This window comes from Neomonachus schauinslandi, chromosome 7 (assembly GCF_002201575.2).
Source record: "Neomonachus schauinslandi chromosome 7, ASM220157v2, whole genome shotgun sequence".
NCBI classification, from domain to species: Eukaryota; Metazoa; Chordata; class Mammalia; order Carnivora; family Phocidae; genus Neomonachus; species Neomonachus schauinslandi.
In genome coordinates, this window is record NC_058409.1 from 89594253 (window position 1) to 89614632 (window position 20380).

General features: G+C 48.2%; 1 protein-coding gene across 1 annotated transcript in view; it reads right to left on the reverse strand.

The window, feature by feature from the left end:
- ERGIC1 (endoplasmic reticulum-golgi intermediate compartment 1) overlaps nucleotides 1-20380 on the reverse strand; it is a 103247-nt gene that overhangs the window by 49959 nt on the left and 32908 nt on the right. The window contains exon 2 of the mRNA XM_021698386.1: nucleotides 3363-3424. Coding sequence (XP_021554061.1) covers nucleotides 3363-3424 — 62 coding nt within the window. The remainder of the gene's footprint in view (nucleotides 1-3362; nucleotides 3425-20380) is intronic.

Here is a 20380-nt window from a genome sequence, read left to right on the forward strand (position 1 = left end):
GTTTGGGCAAGAAGCTAAGGCTCTCCGATACCAGACTTCTTCTGAAACAGACTCAGGCAGTGGACCGTAGGACTGTGACCCCTAGAGAACACATGCAAGTGGGAAACCCGGTGCAGTCCACAAAAGGGACATGGGACCCAGGACCCAACATCCAAGACTCTGGGAAGTCAAGGAATTTGTCCAAGGCCAAACGGCCTCTTAAGTGAAGGAGGCAGAATTCAAACCGTGATCTGTGATTGTCCAGCGCCCTTGCTGTTTCTTTCAGTTATTAAGAGCACAATCGCAACGTAATGAGACAGGATGGTTTTGTGTCTGCTGCCCTGCTAAGCCGTGCGTTCCTCAAGGACAAAGACTGAAGCCCATTCATCAACACGATCCTGGGACTTGGCACGGGACCTGGCCCCAGGACCTAGTTAATAAATATTTGTTCACTAAATGGTAGCTAAGGGCTGGCTTCCCATGCCTCATGCCTTTTTCCTCTTGTGTAAAGGAATTTGCTGTCTTGCATGCGGTAGCTGGGACTGCAAATCAGACCACATCCCTGGAGGGCCATCTGGCAGTACCTTCTAAATTTTACAATATACATGCCCTTTGACCCAGTAACTCCTCTTCTAGGAAAGCTACCTTACAGAAATAACCATACAAGGATATAAAAATATATGGACAAGGATGTTTGCAATAGCAATAAATTGGAATCAAGAATGTCCACCCCAGGAGACTGGTTACATAAACCGTGGGTTGCCCAGATGATGGCAACTGTGGGTTGCCAGACACAGCGGGAGGGTGGAATGTAGTGGGCCGTTTATGTGCTGGTATGAAAGGTATCCAGGATATATCAGTTGGAAAAAAGGCAGGGAAGAGTGGTGTGCACAGTATGCTCCCTTCTCTGCTTACAACAACAATATCGGTATATTCAAGTGTGCATCTATTTTTTAAAACTTCCAGGAGGATACAGACCTGACTGTCACATATACTTGGTAAGGGTGAGACCACAGAGACCATGAAGCAGAGGTCTGAACTGATGGCTGGTGGCAGGGAGGGGACAGGACACCTCACTTAAATTTTTGTGACCAGGCTCATAAACTAGTAGGACAGATAGATGAACACGCCCCTTGCCTCTGACGTGCCTTGAATATCCTCTTCGTGGGGGACACAGGCACCAAGCGTCACAGCATCTGCTGTCACGGACCTTCACAGGCTGGGGGCTCCAGGAGGTCAGTGACAAGAGGAGGGTAGTCCAAGCACTGAGGACTTTGCGCATATCCCACACTTGACAGGTGGCAACTCATTTATTCCCCGGATCAGAAAACTGAGAATCAGAGAGAGGTGAAGTGACTTGCCCAAGGTCACCAACCACTAGATGGGAGAATGAACCCAGCTTTGCAAGACCTGAAGCCTGTAGGACATGCATCCTGTCACCTGGCTGCTCTGTTCCCCTCCCCAGCAATGTGGGGATCCAGGGCTGCAGAAGGCACCCACAACCTCAATGAGGGAGGGCCGGGCAGGCCCAGTTGGGGTCATCCCCCTACCTGACAATGGCCCACCCTGGGAGGCAGCAGTGGGTTCCAACCTGACTGCCCAGCCCCAGAGCCCTGCTCAGGGGACAGTCCACAGGGAGGATCCCTCCCCCACACCAAGCACTGGAGAGGCCAGCAGGGGGTCAGGCGGGGGGTGCAGGAGGCTTACGAAACCGCAGACAAGTCACTTCACCTCTCTGGACCCATTTTCTCATCTAGAATATGAGGTTATGAAGTATTCCTGCTTGCATGGCGCTTTTAGTTTGTTTTTAATAAACTTCTCATTGTTGAGTAATACTAGATGCACAGATAGTACAGAGAGTTCTCATATGCCCTTCATCCAGCTTCTCCTTATGTTAACATCTTATATAACCATGGTACGGTTGTCAAAATGAAGAAATTAACACTGTACAATACCATTAACTAAGCTACAGACTTCACTCAGATTTCACCAGTTTCCCCACTAATGCTCATTTGCTGTTCCTCAACATGACCTGGGACCCCACTTTGCATTTAGTCATCCTGTGTCCTTAGTCTTGAATCCACTGACAGTTCCTCATTCTTCCTTTGGTTTTCAAGACCTTGTCACTTTTGAAGAGTACTGGCAGATGTCTCTAGAATGTCCCCCAACCTGGGACTGGCTGACGTTTTCCCATGATTGGACAGGTCTGTCCTTTTTTGGGACGATCCCTTGGAGGGGAGGTGCCCTTCCCATTCCATCCCATCGGGGGTGTGTGACGTCCACAAGACTTCTCACTGGTTGACGTCAACCTTTATCACTTGGTTGAGGTGCTGTCTCTGGGTAGCTCCACAGGGAAGTTACTCTCTCCTTTCCGTTCTCTGCTCTTTGCAAGTGTTTTGCTGAGTCCAGCCCATTCTCCAGGAGAGGAGAATGAAGCTTGACCTCCTGGAGGGGGACTTATTCAGATACATTATTTGGAATTCTTCTGTAAGGAAGTGTCACCCCTTCTCTCCCATTTATTTACATCCGTACAGACTCATGTTCCTTTTTGGTAATTCTTCAGCACATGAGGCAATTGTGCCGTGATCTGTTACTCAGATCGCCCCAGTGTTGGTCTTTGGCCCCCTTCATGGTGCTCCTGTTTCCTGCTGATGCACCTCCAGCCTTCTCTTTCCTCTGGAGCTTCTTTGCTTTTTGGCCCAAGCTTGATCCACACTTATTCTGTGCTCTTCCTGCCCCAGCCCTGGAAACAGCTATTTCTTCAAGGAGCCTTAGGTCTTTTTACTGAAGACTGGCATTTAGAAACCAAAATCTGGGGTGCCTGGGTGGCTCAGTTGGTTGGGCGACTGCCTTCGGCTCAGGTCATGATCCTGGAGTCCCAGGATCGAGTCCCACATCGGGCTCCCTGCTCAGCAGGGAGTCTGCTTCTCCCTCTGACCCTCCCCCCCTCTCATGTGCTCTCTCTCATTCTCTCTCTCTCAAATAAATAAAATCTTAAGAAAAAAAAAAAGAAAGAAACCAAAATCTGGTGCAATTACTATTATTATTTAATGATTAAAAACATGCTTATGTCAAAAATTCCAGTAGTCTAAAAGGTATGAGGGCAAAAGTAAGTCTCCCCCAACCCCTGAGCCCCCGTCTCCCCTCCCAGGGGCAATTACTATTGATGATTCCAGGTGTATCCTTCCAGAAACAGACGATGCCTATACCTTGCAGGGTCATGGTGTGGACAGATGAGGAACTATATGAAGGACTGGCAAGATGCCCATCCTTTCTCCTCTCCTTCTTTCCTCTCTGGTTCAGCAGCTCTGCTCGGGCAGAGCAGGCCCAGGTATGGCATGGGAGGAGGGGCGGGGGGCAACGGCAAGAAGGACACTACTCACTAATGGCCCCGGTGTATGTCGGCTGCGTGAGGTCCTTGGGCACCTTCCTGTAGATGTCAAACCTGCAGAGAGCAAAGGGGACAGGGGTGAGGTGGGTACAAGGGTGCGGGTCTCAGGCAGCAGGGGAGATGGCGTCAGCCAGCATGCCACCCGGTGCGCGAGCCACAGTTCTTCCCAGAACCAGCTTCTCCCACTCTTTCAGGCCACCTCCTCCAGGAGGCCTGCCGGACCCCCCCTCTGAGGGGACCCTGCCCTCAGGCTAGTACTGCTAGTACTTTCTCACAACACTTAAACTACCTGAGACGACCTTCGTTTGGTTACGTTTCTGGGTTGGTCTCCGCTCCCCCCATCACAATGGAACCGCCACAAGGGCAGGGACCTTGTCAGGTTTTGTCGTCTGCCATGTCCCCAGACCCTAGCATGGGCCTGGGGCGTAGCAGACACTCAGTAAGCACTTGTGGAACAAACGGAACCCACGTCTTGGGCTTTGCTAACAATGAGGAAATAGGGAAACGCAGTCTTTCCTGAGTTCCATGACGGCACTGCATTCTTGCCCGGAGTCACCTCTCCTCCCCCTCTTCCCTTTCCTGCCTCCCCTTGCCCCTCCTGTTTCCACTCCCCCCCGCCCCAGCTCCTGCAGCCTGCCTGTGGGGATTCTCAACTCCAAGGCATGAAGTTAAGGTAAAATCCTGCCTGAGGCCCACAGGCTCGGTGTTCGCTTGCCAAGGCTCTGGCTCCGTCAGACAGGGGTTTCCTCCCTACACACGGAGCAGATGCCTTTCTCTCCTATGGGCCCCACCAGAGCAAACGAGGGTCATGGGGGTGGCAGAAGATTTGGGGGCTTGGGAGGCAGACAGACATGGTGTCATTCTGGCCAGCTATTTAATTAAGAGTTCAGGCCTTGGGAGCAGACCACCCTGGGTTCAAATCTTGGGCTGGTCTTCCTTGCTGTGTGACTTTAGGCAAATGGCTTCACCGCTCTGAGCCTCAGTTTCCTTGTTCGTGGCTACTAATACCAGGCCCTGCCAGGTCACTGAGAGGAGTATGGAAATGAATGCCTGTGGCGGATTTACACAGCATTCACTGAGGAGGCTCCTCACACACTTGGCTTCCTTCCTGTCACCTGAACCTGAGCAGACACTTCTCACCAAGCGGAGCTCTATCACCAGAGCGCTAAGTCCACACCGTGCTCTCCGGCTCTCCAGCAGGACTTGGCATGGTGAAGCCGCCGGCCGCTCCAGCTCTCAGGGGTGACCAGTTGGCACGTGGTTCCCCTTCGGTGATGGGGAAAAGCTGTCAGCACCCCGCTAACCTCACTGCGATGACTTGGAATCTTGCGAAAGATCTGGTATTTGCCTACCGTGCACTCACTCTAATTGCACGTGAAACGTGCTGGGTTTCCTAACACCTCAGGGGAGAAGATATTCCTGGGGCTGCCAAGTTAAAAGGCAACACTTTCCCTCCTGCCTGCTCAGCTACCAGTCATCTGTTCTTGGGCCCCTGAGGGGCACTAGTAACGGGCTGGGAGTGTGGTCAAGAGGGAGGGGTCCACATGACTCAATTATCCAGACCTACTCATCTCCCCTATTCTGAAACGCTGACCCCTTTCGCTGTGAGAGGCATATGAGAGGTAAGAACATGTACGAACTATGGAATTAGCCCACCTGTGCTCAAACATGACTCCACACTGTGCGACCCTGGGCACGTCACTGACATAACCGTTCTGTGCCTCAGTTCCTCTGGCTGTAAAATGGGGGCAACAATACTATCTCACAGCATAGCCGTTAGGACCAAGTGGCTTCATGCATATAAAGCACTTAGGACCATGCCTGGCTCCCAGGAAGTACTGTAAGAATATTTGCAGTTACTATTATTAATATTCATCTGACTAACATTCATGAACACCTAATATGTGCTAAGTCCTCTTTTAGGCACTAGGAACACACGTATAAAAATCGGCCCTTGGCCCCACGTGCCTATAGTTTAGCAACAGAGGCAGACAAGGCAATGGGAAGAGGATGCCGTGGTGCTCCCTCACGGGGTTTGCTGAAGGTGCCGGAGGAACCCAGGAAGTGCACCTGGGGTAATCCACGAAGCTTCTGGCAGCAGGTGATGTCTGAACAGAGCAGGAGGCTTGGAGGAAGGGTGGGTGGAGCCATAAAGTAGTTCAGGTAGAGAGAACAGCAAGAGCAGAGGCCAAGAAAGAGGACTGAGCTTGGTGTGCTGGAGCACGGAGCTGACAGGCACGCAGTGCTAGGACAGGTGGGAGGGCCGGGCACCAGAGAGGCGGGAGGGGCTTACAATCCAGCTTCGCCGTCCAGTTAATATCAGGTCACCAGCCAGGGCCCACAGGCCGAAACTGGGCCTCATAGTTTAAAAGCTATAAACCATCATTCCAAGACTGGGAGTTTCATGGGAAGTCAGAGGCTGCTCAGGGTGGGGAGGTGGGGGTAGCTGGGGGCAGAGGTTAGAACCTAGTGAGGGTGAAGAGGGGAGAGATGGGAGAGTGATACATGGGTGGGGGGGGGGGACACACTAAATGAATATGTAAATACAGTGAGGATAATGGGGGCCAGGTGCCTCACTGTTGGGGAAGGGAGGTATACATGGAGAGAAACATAGAATAAACTGTGGTGCTAGAGTGGACATGGAGGTTTCACTGTGAATTCATGATTTTCAACAGATACAAATACAGAAATACACGTCATATTCACATACATTTCCTAGCTCATTCCATGAGAGGGTCCAGGAACAGTGACAGCCAGATAGCAAAGAGGGCATCTGATACTCAAATGTTGGCTTTTTTTTTTTTTTAATTTTATTATGTTATGTTAGTCACCACACAATACAAATGTTGGCTTCTAAATATCATTCTTTACTCGGAGAAAAGGCTGGTTCCAGGACTAGGCAGGGAAAAAACAAGATGAACTTGGAGCACCTTCTTATGTCAGAAAGCAAGAAAGTGTTCAAAGAATGATGGGGACACTGGCCAAAGAAAGGACAATGTGAGTATTAAAATCAATAATCATAGGAATCGATTATAACCCATTGAATAAAATAGGAAACCACAAATCTATATAAAGAAATGAATAAATCAAAAGTATGATGAGGAGCAGGGTATTTCTTCAAAGTACCTCCCCACAAAATCCTTTTTAATTACAAAGGGAAAAAGAGTAACTTTACAGTTGAGAAACTTGACATCATCTTAACCAAGTGACCAAAATGAGTGTCACCAATAAGGAGACATATCATGTGCCTCCTGATCTGACATACTGGGGAAGGCACACCATAAAGTCCTGTGGGGGATCTTGCTCAGAATGTAAAACCTCAAATGAATCATGAGAAAGCAACACACAAATCCAAACTGAGGGCTCATGAGTGGCCGGTACTTGTCAAAAGTATCAATGTCATGGGGGCAAGTAAAGGCTAAAGAACTTTCAGAGATTGGAGGAGACTAAAGAGACATGACAACTAAATCATGCAGGATATCCTGGATGAGAAAAAGGACATCAGTGGGACAATGGCTGGGATCCGAATAGGATCCATGTATCAATTAATACCTCTGTATAGTGTTGTTTTCCTGGTTTTGATAGTGGTATTTTGGTTATGTAAGATGGTAGGTAACTTTTGGGGAAGCATGGGTAAAGGGCATATGGGAAGTCTTTGCATTAGTTTTGCAAATTTTTTTGTAAGCCGGAAATTATGGCAAAATAAAAAGTTAAAAAAATGTGTTTAATTTAATGGAATTTAAGAAAAACAATTTAAGGGGGAGATTTCACATAAAAATCCCACACAGCTGCTTTCTTCACACATACTGGATCCCTGTAGGCATCTGATTTTGAGGGGCTGGCTTAACAAATGTTTGCTGGGTGTCAAGAGTATGTCTTTGCTGGGGGTGGGAAGAGTGGGGGGAAGGCTGCGTGAACAAAGGTCTAAGAGAGGAGGGTAGACTTGGGCCAAACTATTGGAGGCAATGGTGATCAAAGGAAAGAGGTGCTTTGGAGAGAATCACTGATGTGAAACCAAGATCACTGCCCAGCTTGTGCTGGGTACTTTTACACACACATATTCACATTTAATTCTTATGATAACCCTGGCAGACACGGATATCCCACTTTTCCAAGGAGAAGACTAAGGCTAAGCTATAAGCCACTTGTTCAAGGTCACCAAGCCCGTGACCAGTACAGCTGGGAATCAAACCCAAATCTGAGTCATAGGCCATGGTCCTTCCACTGCCCTGTATACTTGCGGGAATCAGGATAGAGCTCACCCATCGGTAAGTTAAAGTCTCAAGGTTTTGCTTACTTTTCCACAGATGCTACCCTAGAGCAGGTGGGAAACTCCTGGAAGACATGGACCAGCTCAAAATACATTAATTTATTCAACAGATACATACTAAGCACTTGCTGGCCATATTCTAGGTGTAGGAAAATGGAAGTAGTCAAGGTAGACATGGGTCCTACCTTCATGAAGTTGCCGGTCTAGTAATGCTTTTGACTCCTTGAGAAGGGCCACCTCAACAGAATGTTCTCTAATAACTACCCCATTCCCACACCACAAATCTAAACTGGGGAGTGGTGGTGGGGTAAAGGGAGAGCTGAAAAAGACCCTGCGTACAGAGCTGACCACAAGCCAAGTGAGTCAGCAGTGAATGTCACTAAGAAAACGGGCCACAGGAAGGCTGGTGAGAACCCAGCATGTGACAGACTGGGAAGTGAGCCGTCCTCTCTGACTTACATTAGTCAGTCCCTCATTGTGGTGATGTGGTGATGTGATTAGCTGTGGACACCCAGTGTCAAGAGAATATGGAGGAAAGGGTAAAGAGAGTGGAGGAGGGGGAGAGGGATTCTTACTGTATATCTAGTGTGTGCTCAGCTCATGCTATGCCTTTGACTGGCATGTTCTCACTCAATTCTCTTGGCCAACCTTCAAGTTAGGGATTTTTAGCCCATTTTATAGATGAGGCTCAGACAGGCTGGCGGTTTAGCTAAGCTCACACACCTGTGAAGTGCCATAGCTAGGAATCTGAATCCAGGCCTAATTCATGTTCTTGCTGCTTTTCCCAACAATGTGGGGACAAACCAAGACCATTTCAGTGGAAAATACATCTTAGGAAAAAAGGTTAAAGAACTGGAATTGCTTAGCCTCTAACAGAGAAAGCGGAAAGATGGATTCTTTATTGTTGTCAAACAAAAAACACTCTTTTCCTGCCCTCCCCCTAGACTGTAATTTTCCCAAAGACAGGACCTGGGCCCTCTTGCTGCCCAGCCCTGCCCAACCCAGGCCCTTGGGGAATTACCTCAATGAATGCATCTGTACAAAGATAAGACCCACTGGCTGGTCTTAACAAGATTAAGACGAAATGGATAGTGGGGAAGCTGGGGCTTCGGGGGTTCCTTGTACTGGATATTGAGAAATTTTCACTTGAAAGGGGGCGGCAAAGTGGGCTTGACTCAAAGTAAGAGAACCATCAGCTGGACTTAAGGAAGACTGACTGATCTGGATGCCAAGTGCCAGGAGAACGGGAGCCAGTGACTGGAGCTAGGAGGGCAAGAGGTTTGTCCCATGCTAGGACAGGATGCAAACACAGAGACCCCACAGGGGCCTCCTGCCTTCAGCACTGCCCACTGTCAGGTCTAGAAGGTACTCTGAGATCACTATATCCAACCCATTCATTTTACAGATGAGAAAATGAAAGCCCCAAGAAGAGGAGTGACTTACCCAGTTCAAGGTATCATTAAACTCAAAATATTTAAAACAGAAACAAGCCATTAAAAAGCTTATTAAATCCTTGTTATCTCTTATGCTCTTGAAAAGCCATATGCTAGTGGTTCTCAACCAGGGGCAATTTTGCGCCTCCCCCCCCCCTCCCCCCGCCACTGCCCCAAGACATTTGGTTGTCACACTGGGGAGTAGGGGGTGTTCCTAGTACCTAGCAGGTTGAGGCCAGGAATGCTAATACATCCGACAATCCTACAATGCATGGGACAGTCCCCCACAACAAAGGATTACTGGCCCCAAATGTCCGGAGATCTTAAGTTGAGAAACTGTGTTGTATGCAGAGCAAAACTTCACATGTGGGAAGCTCATTTTCCCACTGAGTCTGTGTTCTGTCTGAAAGGCAGCCAGTTGCCTCTGCTCCCGCTGGGTGAAGTCATGGCCACGGCCTCAATTGCCCCCACGGAGACCGGGAATCTGGATTAAGCAGCTTTTCCCTCTCCCTTTTGCTCTGTGCCTGAGAAGGAAGAGCTCACTTGGAGAGACCTGGGCAAAGGAACCCACAGAGAAAAATGTCTCCCTGGACTTGTGGCTTTACTATCATGGCCCAGTAGGTACCAGCGTCACTATTTTAATCGAACATGCTGAATCTATGCCTCTAACTCATTTTACCTTAAGATAAAACATACATCGACATTTGTACTAGAAGTCGATGAGACTATAGGATTTACTTAACAGAAATTCACTTTACATGCCATATCTAGCCTACTGAGTGAGGAATGGCTATATGACCGCACCCAAAATAAACACACATAGTCTTCTTTTGCTTCCAAGCAAGGAAATTGCCGCTGGAAATCTCTGACTAATGGATTTCTTCTGTAATTTCTTTTCATAGCAGAATGCCTCAGCTTTGCTATTTTAACTTTTGCTGCTCGGGACCTCACTTCTCCCCTGCTCCTGCAGATGAATCTCAGATCACTCTGTGGCTCGCCATATGTGGGCGGCTACCAGGCAGGCACTCGTGATGTCACTGTTTCCAAGGCTTAATGAAATTAGACGCCATTTAGGAGCAAGTCATTGGAAGTGGTGGGTCATTCGTCCCAAAAATAGCCAGCAAGGCTTTTCGTTGGTGCTTTGGCCTGGTCACCCCTGCCCACCAGCCTGTCAGAGCCTTCGGTGCCAACTACCAGGGAGTTAGGTGAAAAGCGTGCCTGTTTGCTCACTTGTCATTTCTTCCACCTTACTGAGAACTACCGGGGTGTGTGTGTATGTGTGTGTGTGCGCATGTGCGTGCACATGCGTGTGCATGCCGGAGGGCACAGAGAGGTAAATAAACACATCGGAAACAAGCATGGGCACAGAAAGAACCAGTTCTTCTCCGGTTCTGGAAAGAACCAAGCACCCGTTCTACCGAGCCCTGGAATCACTCTCACAGCCCCCCGAATCCTGTCCTTGACATTCAAACCGCTAATGTGAGCCTACACCAATCTTCCCTCTGTCAAAAGAAAGGAAAAAAAGTCTGTCTCCCTCTCTAGCCCAGAGAGAGGAGCTCAGAGGGTGAATAATGACTATGACACCTACATCACGGCTGCCCCGCACTGAGTGACGACCGTGCACCCAGCCGTGGACTCAGACTTGGCATTCATTAGCGCACATCCTTTTTACAATCTGTGCAGTAGATATCATCCTTCCTCCTATTTCACTTGCCCAGGACGCAGGCGCAGGATTCAAACGCCTGCAGTCTAGCTTCAGGGCACATGCTCTAACCACTGTCCCACATGCCTACGTGAAACAGGGACACAGGCCAGGAGCTGGAGGAGTGGAGGTCTGGGTGGTGACCCTCTGTGCACACAGCATTACCACATGCATAGTCTTCTCTCTCCAGCCCATCCCCCAGGGTTCTCTCTCTAAATCTTGGTGCCTGTGTGGAGGTCTCGATCAATAGGGTGTTCCCCCAGCTCCAACTGCCTCCACTGTGACCTTTCCCATCCCAGAATACCTTCTCTGACCACAAAGTCCTGGTCTTTCCCCTCTCCTCCTTCCCACAGAAGCCACCAAGTCTGGCCAAAGAGGAAGAAGAGCTTCTGAGGCAGCCTCCCCAACCTCCCCAGGCTCTGTGGACATATACATTCCCGGCACGGCCCCAAGATGGCTGTAGAATCCTCCATTCCTACTGGACTGAGACGCGTCAGATCTGTTCCTCAATCTCCTGTGGCTTGTGCAGGGCTTCGCTCATTAATGGCATTCAGCAAATTCCAGATGAAAATACAAAATGACATATGTGCAGGCTATTCATCACAGCACCAGTTGTAATAGCAAACTGGGTACCATCTAAATGTCCATCCAAGGGGACCAGTTAATAAACTATAGACCATCCATAAAGAGGAGGAAGATACAGCTATAAAGGGGAATGAGGAAGGTCCCTATACAGTAACAGAAAAAAAGCAAACTGTGGAACACTGACTTCTGTTAAATTTTACGCCTATGTTTTGTGGGGAGGGTAGTGATAAAAATAATTACACCCTTGCTTACATCTTCAAATTTGTGAGGTAATAGCCACAGATATAATTTGTAATAGCCACAGTCGCCCATCAATGGACACATGGATAGACAAATTACAGCATATCCATACAATGGACTATTACTCAGCAATAAAAAGCAATGAAGTAGTGACGTGAGCAACAACACGGATGATTCTTACAATAATTATGCTGAATGAAAGACAAACTAGGGTACATGTGGTATGATTCCATCTACATAAAATTCTCAACAGTGTTTTATGGTTTTCAGTACATGGGTCTTGAACTTTTGTCAAATTTATCCCTAAATATTTAATATTTTTTACGCATCTCCTAAAAATAAAAGTAACCATTTGTGTTAGCTTTTGGTTACACCTTCTACTGCTTCTTTTTGAAGATATAAAATTTTAGACAAGTACAAACTAGTCTAGAGTGACCGCAGGTTGTTAGTTGCCCAGGGAGAAAGGAAGAGAGGGACATGCGGAAACTTTAAGGGGTGATGGAGACGTTCACTATGGTGATTGTGACGATGGTTTCATGGATGTATACATGTTAAATTTCTCAAACTGCACCCTTTATTTATGGGAAGTTTATTGTATGTCAATTATACCTAAGTAAAGCTGTTAAAAATTTTTAATGATGGCCGTAGCTAAAACACATCAAACACCTTAAGCAATCTACGAGTTCGTAATGACACTTCAGAAAACAAAAAAACCCTCTTCGGACACCTTTGGAGATACTAGGCCACCAACTCATTATTCTCAAAACCAGAAAATAAAGGGAAAGCACTTATTCTGACATTTTTTTTTTGCATACAAATACATTTCTAAGTAACCAAATAGTTGATGAAGGCAAAGTTCTATTTTATAGAATTCCACAGAATAATGTGGGGAGGCTAACAGAATTTGAAAAATCATCCCTGTGTATCCTTTGATAAAACACTAGATCTTAGCAATGATCAGAAACTTAATAATAGATGGACCAGGCTACAGCCACCTGAACCCAATAATCAACCTTAGTATCTTAAAGAGAAGACAACCAGTTATTCGGTACCTTTCAATGCAATGCAATTGGAAGTACACAGCACACTTCTTAATACCTAGCCTAGAATAACTTCACATTTCACCTTCCATTTAATCTTTATCCCACAGCAGTCTGGCCTCTGACAGCAGCCTCCCCTCCAGTCTCTCTTCCTGCTCTAGCTAAGATCACCCAAGAGTTACTAAGGGCCAGATGCCATTGGCTCTCCTCGGTATGCCTCTGCACTGAACCTGCTAACCGTCCGTTCCTTCCTGGATTTCTCTTGCCTGTCTAATGTTCCACGGTATTCTCACTCTCTGGTACCCTCTCTGTCTGCTCCTTTTCCTCCTGCTATCCCTGACATCCAGGTGTGTGCCCAGGGGACAGTGTTTAGGGTGCTTCTCTTGTAGCTCCCACAGCCAATTCATCCATGCCTTAATTTACTGTGCCAAGTTCCAGAGAGACAGGAGAAAGCCAACAAGACAGATTGGTCCCTGTCCTCACAGAGCTCACATGGTAATGCCCAAGAAGCTTCCTCATGCCCAGGCGCATCCCGCCTGCCCCTCACACTTGATATGTCCAGAACAAATCTCAACAGCTTCTCAAACAAAACCTTTTCTTAGGATCCCAGAAGGAACCTCAGGGATCGTGGAATCCAAACTCATGCAGCTTCAGATAGTTACAGTAAAACAGAAAGGGCAGCAGTATTCTGTGTTAAGGGACAGGGCCCCCCGACTCTTTTCAAGTCACCGTCTTTGTTCTCTTGGGGTTTCCAGATGCCTGGGCAGTGGTGAGGTGCGCTGTGCCGTGTTGGCTGTGGGGGCACGCTGCTGAGCAACACAGTAAAACCGGCTGATCAGGAAGATGACTAAGATATTCTCCAAGAGTGTTTTAGATGGTCTATCAGAAAAACGGGAGAGGCCTCGCTGGGCCGGACAATACACTTTACCTGTTACCTGGACCTGAGCCAGTCGGGGGAGAACAAAGCTCACACGCAGCAGTGGGGGTGGGGGGGAGGTGAACTAGTCTAATAGCTCTAAATCCTAACATGATCTGTTCCTTGAGAAATCAAGCAAGCTTGCTCCTATCTCAGGCCCTTTGCCCTTGCCATTCTCTGTATCTGGAATGTTCTTCCCTCAGATGTCTACATGCTTGCTGCCTCACTTCACGTTAGTCTATATTCAGATATCACCTCCTTGGAGAGGCCTGTCCTGGCCACTAACTAAAACACCCCTCTCCATCTCCTTGCTCTACGGGTTTTTTCTTTGTAGCACTTCAGATCACTGCCCCATTTTATGTTGTGTTATGTGCATTTGTTGATTGCCTGATTCTGCCATTAGCATGTAAGTTACAGGAGAGCAGGAACTGTGTCTGCCTTTGAGTTCCACTATATCCCTAGAGCCTAGAAAAGTGCCGGGCACACAGTAGGTCCACAGAAATACTTGTGGATTAGATGAAGGAGGCAGCTTTTCTCCAAGTGTGGTCCTTGCACTACTGCCTCAGAATCTGCCAGGTAGCTGATTAAATTTGCCGCTTCCAGGGCCCCACTGTGGAATGAACTAAACCAGCATAGGGGTGGGGAGGGCAGGCATTTGAGAAAAAAGTGCACTTCAGGAGATGCTGGTGCATGCTAGAATTGCTAAGGTATCAGCTGTGTGTTGATTTCCAACTTCAAATTTGTTTCCTAAGACTTTCAGCATGTACCCACCTGAGTTACCACAGGTCAACAGAGGGATGGGAAAAGGGACTGGCATTTCCTGGGCTCCTACCCTTTGGACCAAGACCCACTTAGTACACTTGACCTACCCTATCCCACTGAATCCTCCCTACCACCCATGAGATGCCATCAACAAATGTGTAAACCGAGGCTCAGAGAGGCTGAGCCACTTGCCTACGTTCGCACAACCAGCAAGAGGCAGAGTTAGGCTGGAACCCTGGTCAGCCTGACCCAGAGGCTGACCCTCACCCTGACCCTCTTTGGCCTCCCAAAAACTCTGCACTAGGCCCTGAGGCCCTTGGCTGTCCATGCTCAGCATTGCCCTCCTGTGCCTGCACGGAGTCTGGCACCCACAGTGGGCTGTGGGCACTTGGTAAGCGAGTAAAGGAGGAAGGGTCCCGTGGAGCTTTGGAACTGTGGTGTGGTGTCACCCTGAGGCCCTGGCAGAGCACCGCCGAATGGGGGCCCCCTCACCCCTGTTGGCAACTGCCCCCCCACATGCTGCAAGAGCTCGATGTGCTCACGCTCTCACAGAAAGAGGAAAGGCCTGGTGTCGGAGCCTCAGGACGTCAGGCAGCTGGGGCTTGGCTGGGAGTCAGGCTTCCCACTGTCAAGGCCACCAGGAACACAGGCCAGGGGACAGCAAGGGCCCCAAAGTGTTTCCAAATCACTGGAAACAGGACACAGCCGCCAGCCCCACACCAGGACACAACATCATCCCGAGAGTGGAAGCTATAAATGGAAATGTATTCTTAGAGGGGCAGAACATGAGTGGGGGTTTTTCAGAAATGACCCATCATCGGATAAAAATACAGATGGCATTTAAATGCTGAGCGGCATGAGCTATTCCGGGGACTGGGTTCTCATCCCTGCGGCTCCCAGCCAGGGCACGGCCTTCAACAGAGATTTAAAAGGAAGAAACCACCAGGGCCAGTGGTTTTAAGTTTTGGAGCAGAATATTTGGGAGAAAGATATCTGTGGAAGGTGCCCTCTTTGGGGAGAGCCCAAATGTCACTTGACCTCCATCTGCACCTGCCCATAATTCAGTTTTACTCTGCACTATGAGACTTACCTTTTGGACAACATTCTCAGCTACCTTAAGAAGTGAGGGCTGAGTTCTGGCGAGGCCTGGGGATAAAAGCCCTTAGATAGGATCAAGATTTTAAGAGGTTGGCAGGTCAAAGAAAGCAGAATAAAGAAAAACCTGGAGGTGGATCTGATGTCATGGAAAGGGGAAAGAGAGAATTAATATTAAGTAAGCCAGCCTCTGTGCTCGTGACAGCTCACTGAATCCCCAAGACTCTCCAAGATACCAAAACGAGATTCAGCCTTTTTTTTACAGAAAAGGAAACTAAGGCTCAGAAAAGACTGTGTAGAGTCGGTGACTCTCGGGCTGAGACCCTGAGCCTAAAAAGACAAGCAGAAATGAGGCTGAGAAAAAGGGCAGAAGGGTGTGTCTCAGGGAGAGCAACAGCTCCTGCTAAGGTTCCTCGCTCCAGAAGCCCAAAGTCACTCAACTGGCATGTGGCGAAGCTGGGACGTGCACCCACATGAAGGTACTGTGCCAGGCTGGGAAGCAGCGGTGTGCTTTAGAAAGCGAGGCCTGGCTCACAAATTAAAAGATGAAATTTTTCAGACAATCCCATGGAAAAATACATAAGGAAAGGGGTCAAAGTGCCCTCCTTGCTGACCATTTTCATTTGGGCACATCTCCGTACTTTTCAGTTGTTTCATAATAAACAAGTTATAAATTAAAAAATAAAGACAGGTAGGGTCTTTAGGAGAACTGTCCCTATCTGTACATTACCCGCCCTCCCTCCCTCCCTCCCACCCACCTCATGGCCCCACCAACACTCTTTGTTCCAGAGAGGCCCATTCTGTCCCAGCTCCGTTCATTTACATGCACTGTGCCCTCTGTTTGCATCACCTCTTCTCTCTCCTTCTCCACCAGCTCATTCTTTCTGTCATGATTGAGTACCTATTGTATACCAAACACTTCCAGGTGCTAGGAATACAACAGTGGTCAGACACAAAACTCCCTGCCTTTGCCTAGCTTACATCCTAGTAGAAGAGACAAATAATAAATGAACTAATATGTCAATGCCGATATTATGAAGAAAAATAAACCAAGCTAGGAGACAAAGTATAATATAAGTGCTGTTTTAGATGGGGTGGGGGGGGATGGCTATCAGAGAAGCCCCATCTAACAAAGTGACATGCAAATGGAGATCTGAATGAAGTCAGATAGCAGCCACGTGGATATCCAGGGAAGAACAATCCAGGCAGAACTGAGAGCAAGTGCAAAGGCCCTGAGGCAGGAAGCATATTTGGCAGGCTCCTGGAACAGTAAGGAGGCTGACATAGCTGGAGTGGGAGGAGACGTCAGAGGACCCAGTAATTCCTTCTTTCTTTTTTTTTTTTTATTTTTAAAGATTTTATTTGACGGAGAGAGACACAGCGAGAGAAGGAACACAAGCAGGGGGAGCAGGAGAGGGAGAAGCAGGCTTCCCGCCGAGCAGGGAGTCCGATGTGGGACTCGTTCCCAGGACCCTGAGATCATGACCTGAGCCGAAGGCAGAAGCTTAACAATTGAGCCACCAAGGCGTCCCAACCCAGTAATTCTTTAAAACTCAGCTCACACATCCCTTTCTTTGAGAATCCATCTCTAATTATCCCCAGGCTGGCTGAGGCACCACCTTCTGGGCTGCCCACAGCCCCTGAGCTTCACTCTGTCATCATAAGGCCCATGGTGTGTTGTTACTACACATGTGTGAACTGTAATCATGAATGAATGGCGCAACCCACTCCATCTCATTAATACTATTTGTGTTTTCCCCTAGAAGTTGTGAACTCGCCCAGGGCAGGAACCGGCCTTACGCATCTTGGGTTCCCTAGCACCTGGCACTGCACTCTTCAGTAGGGAGCATGCATCATCTTTAAGTAACAAGAGGCCCACTGGGCCACAGAAGACTGGGTCTTTCGCAGGCAAAGAGCTCACCTGAGATGTGCAGGTGAGTACCCTTTGAAAGCCATGGGCTTCCTAACCACCCACCAGCAATGAGACTTCATAGGGGAGGCCTACAGGAGGCAGGGGTGAGTGACAGAGGGAAGGAGGGGAAGGAGACCTCCTCCCCACCCCACACTGTCAACATCTGCCTCATCCCTGCTTTCCTCAACAGTCCACAGCTTATCTAAGCCTTTGCTTTAAGGAAAGCCCACATGGGAAAATAAAAATATAAAACCACTAGGGAGTGACTATTCATAGATAGAAAATACCCTTTCCCTCTGAAAAAGATTCTAGGAAACATCAAGTTTCCCAAATGACTTAGTGGGCCCAGGCACGGATCACCTACTGCTCACATCACCAAATGAGAGACAACCAGGCATCATGCATCTCTGTAGGAAGTACACTCCCAAGTAGAAAAATGCCTACTGGGGCGCCTGGGTGGTTCAGTTGGTAAGCGTCTGCCTTCGGCTCAGGTCATGATCCCAGGGTCCGGGGATAGAGCCCCGCATCGGGCTCCCTGTTCCATGGAAAGCCTGCTTCTCCCTCTCCCACTCCCCCTGCTTGTGTTCCCTCTCTTGCTGTGTCTCTCTCTGTCAAATAAATAAATAAAATCTTAAAAAAAAAAAAAGAAAAGAAAAATGCCTACTGAGGCCAGGTAGATACTAAAAATGAGAGAAGTCGGCAGGCTGGGGCCTGTGGCAAATTGAAGGGGCCAAAGCCCAGCTTAAGGGAGCAGACACCGGAAACTGATATTACACTGTATGTTAACTAACTGGAATTTAAATAACAACTTGAAACTATAAAAAATTAAATAAAATTTAAAAAATAAAGGGAGCAGAAAGCCCCCAGCTTGGCCCTTGGCTGAAACAAGGAGCCCTGGAGTGGCCAAAAATCAGGGAAAAAAAAAAAAAAAACCCCAGAAACAGAAATCTTGGGTCCTATGTGAAATCACTAATTTAAAAATGATAGCAATGAGTTTTTTTTTTTTTTTTTAAATAAAACAATAATACTTCTGTGGCTCAGATTTGGCCTGGGGACAATCAAATTTGTGAGCTTGGGCTTAAATATTGAGTTTTTTAAATCAGAATAGGCAGTACAACTATGAAGACGGGAGAGGGCAAAGAGATCTAAATGTCCTAGCGCTAGAAGGGAAAACTGAGATCACGGAGTCCCCGTTTGGCCAAGAAGGTTCGTCTCCGGGATCAATTCCAGGCTGCCCAGCTATGAAGGCTGAGAAGGATTAGCAGTGTCTGCCAAGGCAATGCGGACACTAGTGACAAGCTTCCTGGGTATTTGGCAAGGCTAATTTAGTCCAGATCCATTTTAAAGGCAGAAAAACTGAGGTCCCATGTGGGAACTATGTGTGCGTCCCAGCAGAGCTATTCCCACCACACCCAGATGCCCCCAAAATCTTTAGGCTTTTGGAATGGTTATCTACCAAAGACTCATCTCAGAGACAAGTCATCTTTAAACTGACAAAGCAAATCAATAAGAAAATTAGATTTTTACAGTGATTGATTTTGCCCATGGTTTCCTAGGGACGGAAAATTTCTAAGCCACGAAGGGGGTCTGAGCCCTGACAGAACCACGTGAGGATGCTGTGCATGGCACGCACACTGTTCTGGTCAAGGGTCTTGAGCTGGCCGAGGGGCCTGGCACCAGAGGGAGCCTGGGCCCACTGGAGGGCCCCAGCCTGCCTTCAGCTCTCCTCCCTCCCACTCAGTGTGAGTCAGGGCTCTTGACTTCAGTGTGCTGGCGGCAGAGTCTTCAGTTTTACTTGGCTCCTGAGCAAAATGTACTTTTCCAAAGGCCATTGATTCAACTAAGCCTGAATTCTGCAATGCCTGGCAAGCGCCAGGCCAGCCTCCTCTGAGCACATGCTGTCCCAGGGAATGGGACCAAAGAATGTGGTTATCACCTCCCCTTACCTTCTCCTTCCTTCTCCCCAAATGGGAGCATCAGTCCATCCCCTAGCAGAGTCCACCGGCATGCCTGACATCCCTCTGGCCTCCCTTGGTTACCCAACTGCACCATTCCCTCCCTCTGGCTCTCCACGCCATGCATGCTCCTGGATTCAATGTCAAACCCACCTGACAGCAGGCCTGGACGAACACCTGGAAAAGACTAGCCCGCAGATAATCTAGCCAGGGCAGCCCCCACCTCCTGCACAGCCACACACTTCCCCTTTACATCCCTGATGGGGCATGTGGGAAGAACACAGGTCAAGGGGCAGGCTGGTGGCAGCCCAAGCAGTAACGAGTACCTTGTGTAACCTGTCTGCTTTTTAAAAATAGACTGTTATTTACAGCAGTTTTAGACTTCACAGCAAAGCTGAGTGGAAGGTAGAGATTTCCCATACAACCCCTGCTCCGCACACATGCAGGCTCCCCCAGAACCAGCATCTCCCCCCACCCCCAGAGCAGGACACTTGTTACGCTGGATGAACCTGCAGTGACACATCATTATCGCCCAGAGTCCAGTCTAGCCTACATCAGGGGTCACTCTTGGTGTGGTGTTGTTGTACAGAACATGGGATTGGACACATGTATAATGACATTTTTATAGTTTACATGGATAATGACATCATTACAGTTTCATACCGACTAGTTTCACTGCTCTGAAAATCCTGTTTTCTGCCTATTCTTTCCTCCCCCCTTGGCAATGATCTCTTTACTCTCTCCAGAATGTGTTTACCTTTTCCAGAATGTCCTATGGTTGGAGTTATACAGTAGGCAGCCTTTTCAGATTGGCTTCTTTCACTTAGTAATATGCATTTAAGGTTCCTCTGTGGCTTCTCATGGCTCAGTAGTTCAGCTCTTTCCAGCACCGAGCAAATCTCAGTGTCTGGATGTCAAAGTGTACCTGGTTTTTCAAACCCCAAGGTGTGGATCGGCAGGGCGAGAGGCACAACTGTCTCATGCACTAGCTGCATGCCTTTGGACAAACTTTTCTCTGAACTCCCAGTGTTTGTCATTTGTAAACTGGGGATAGAAATGCCGATAACCTCATGGAGTGAGGATTGCATGTGGAAGCGCAT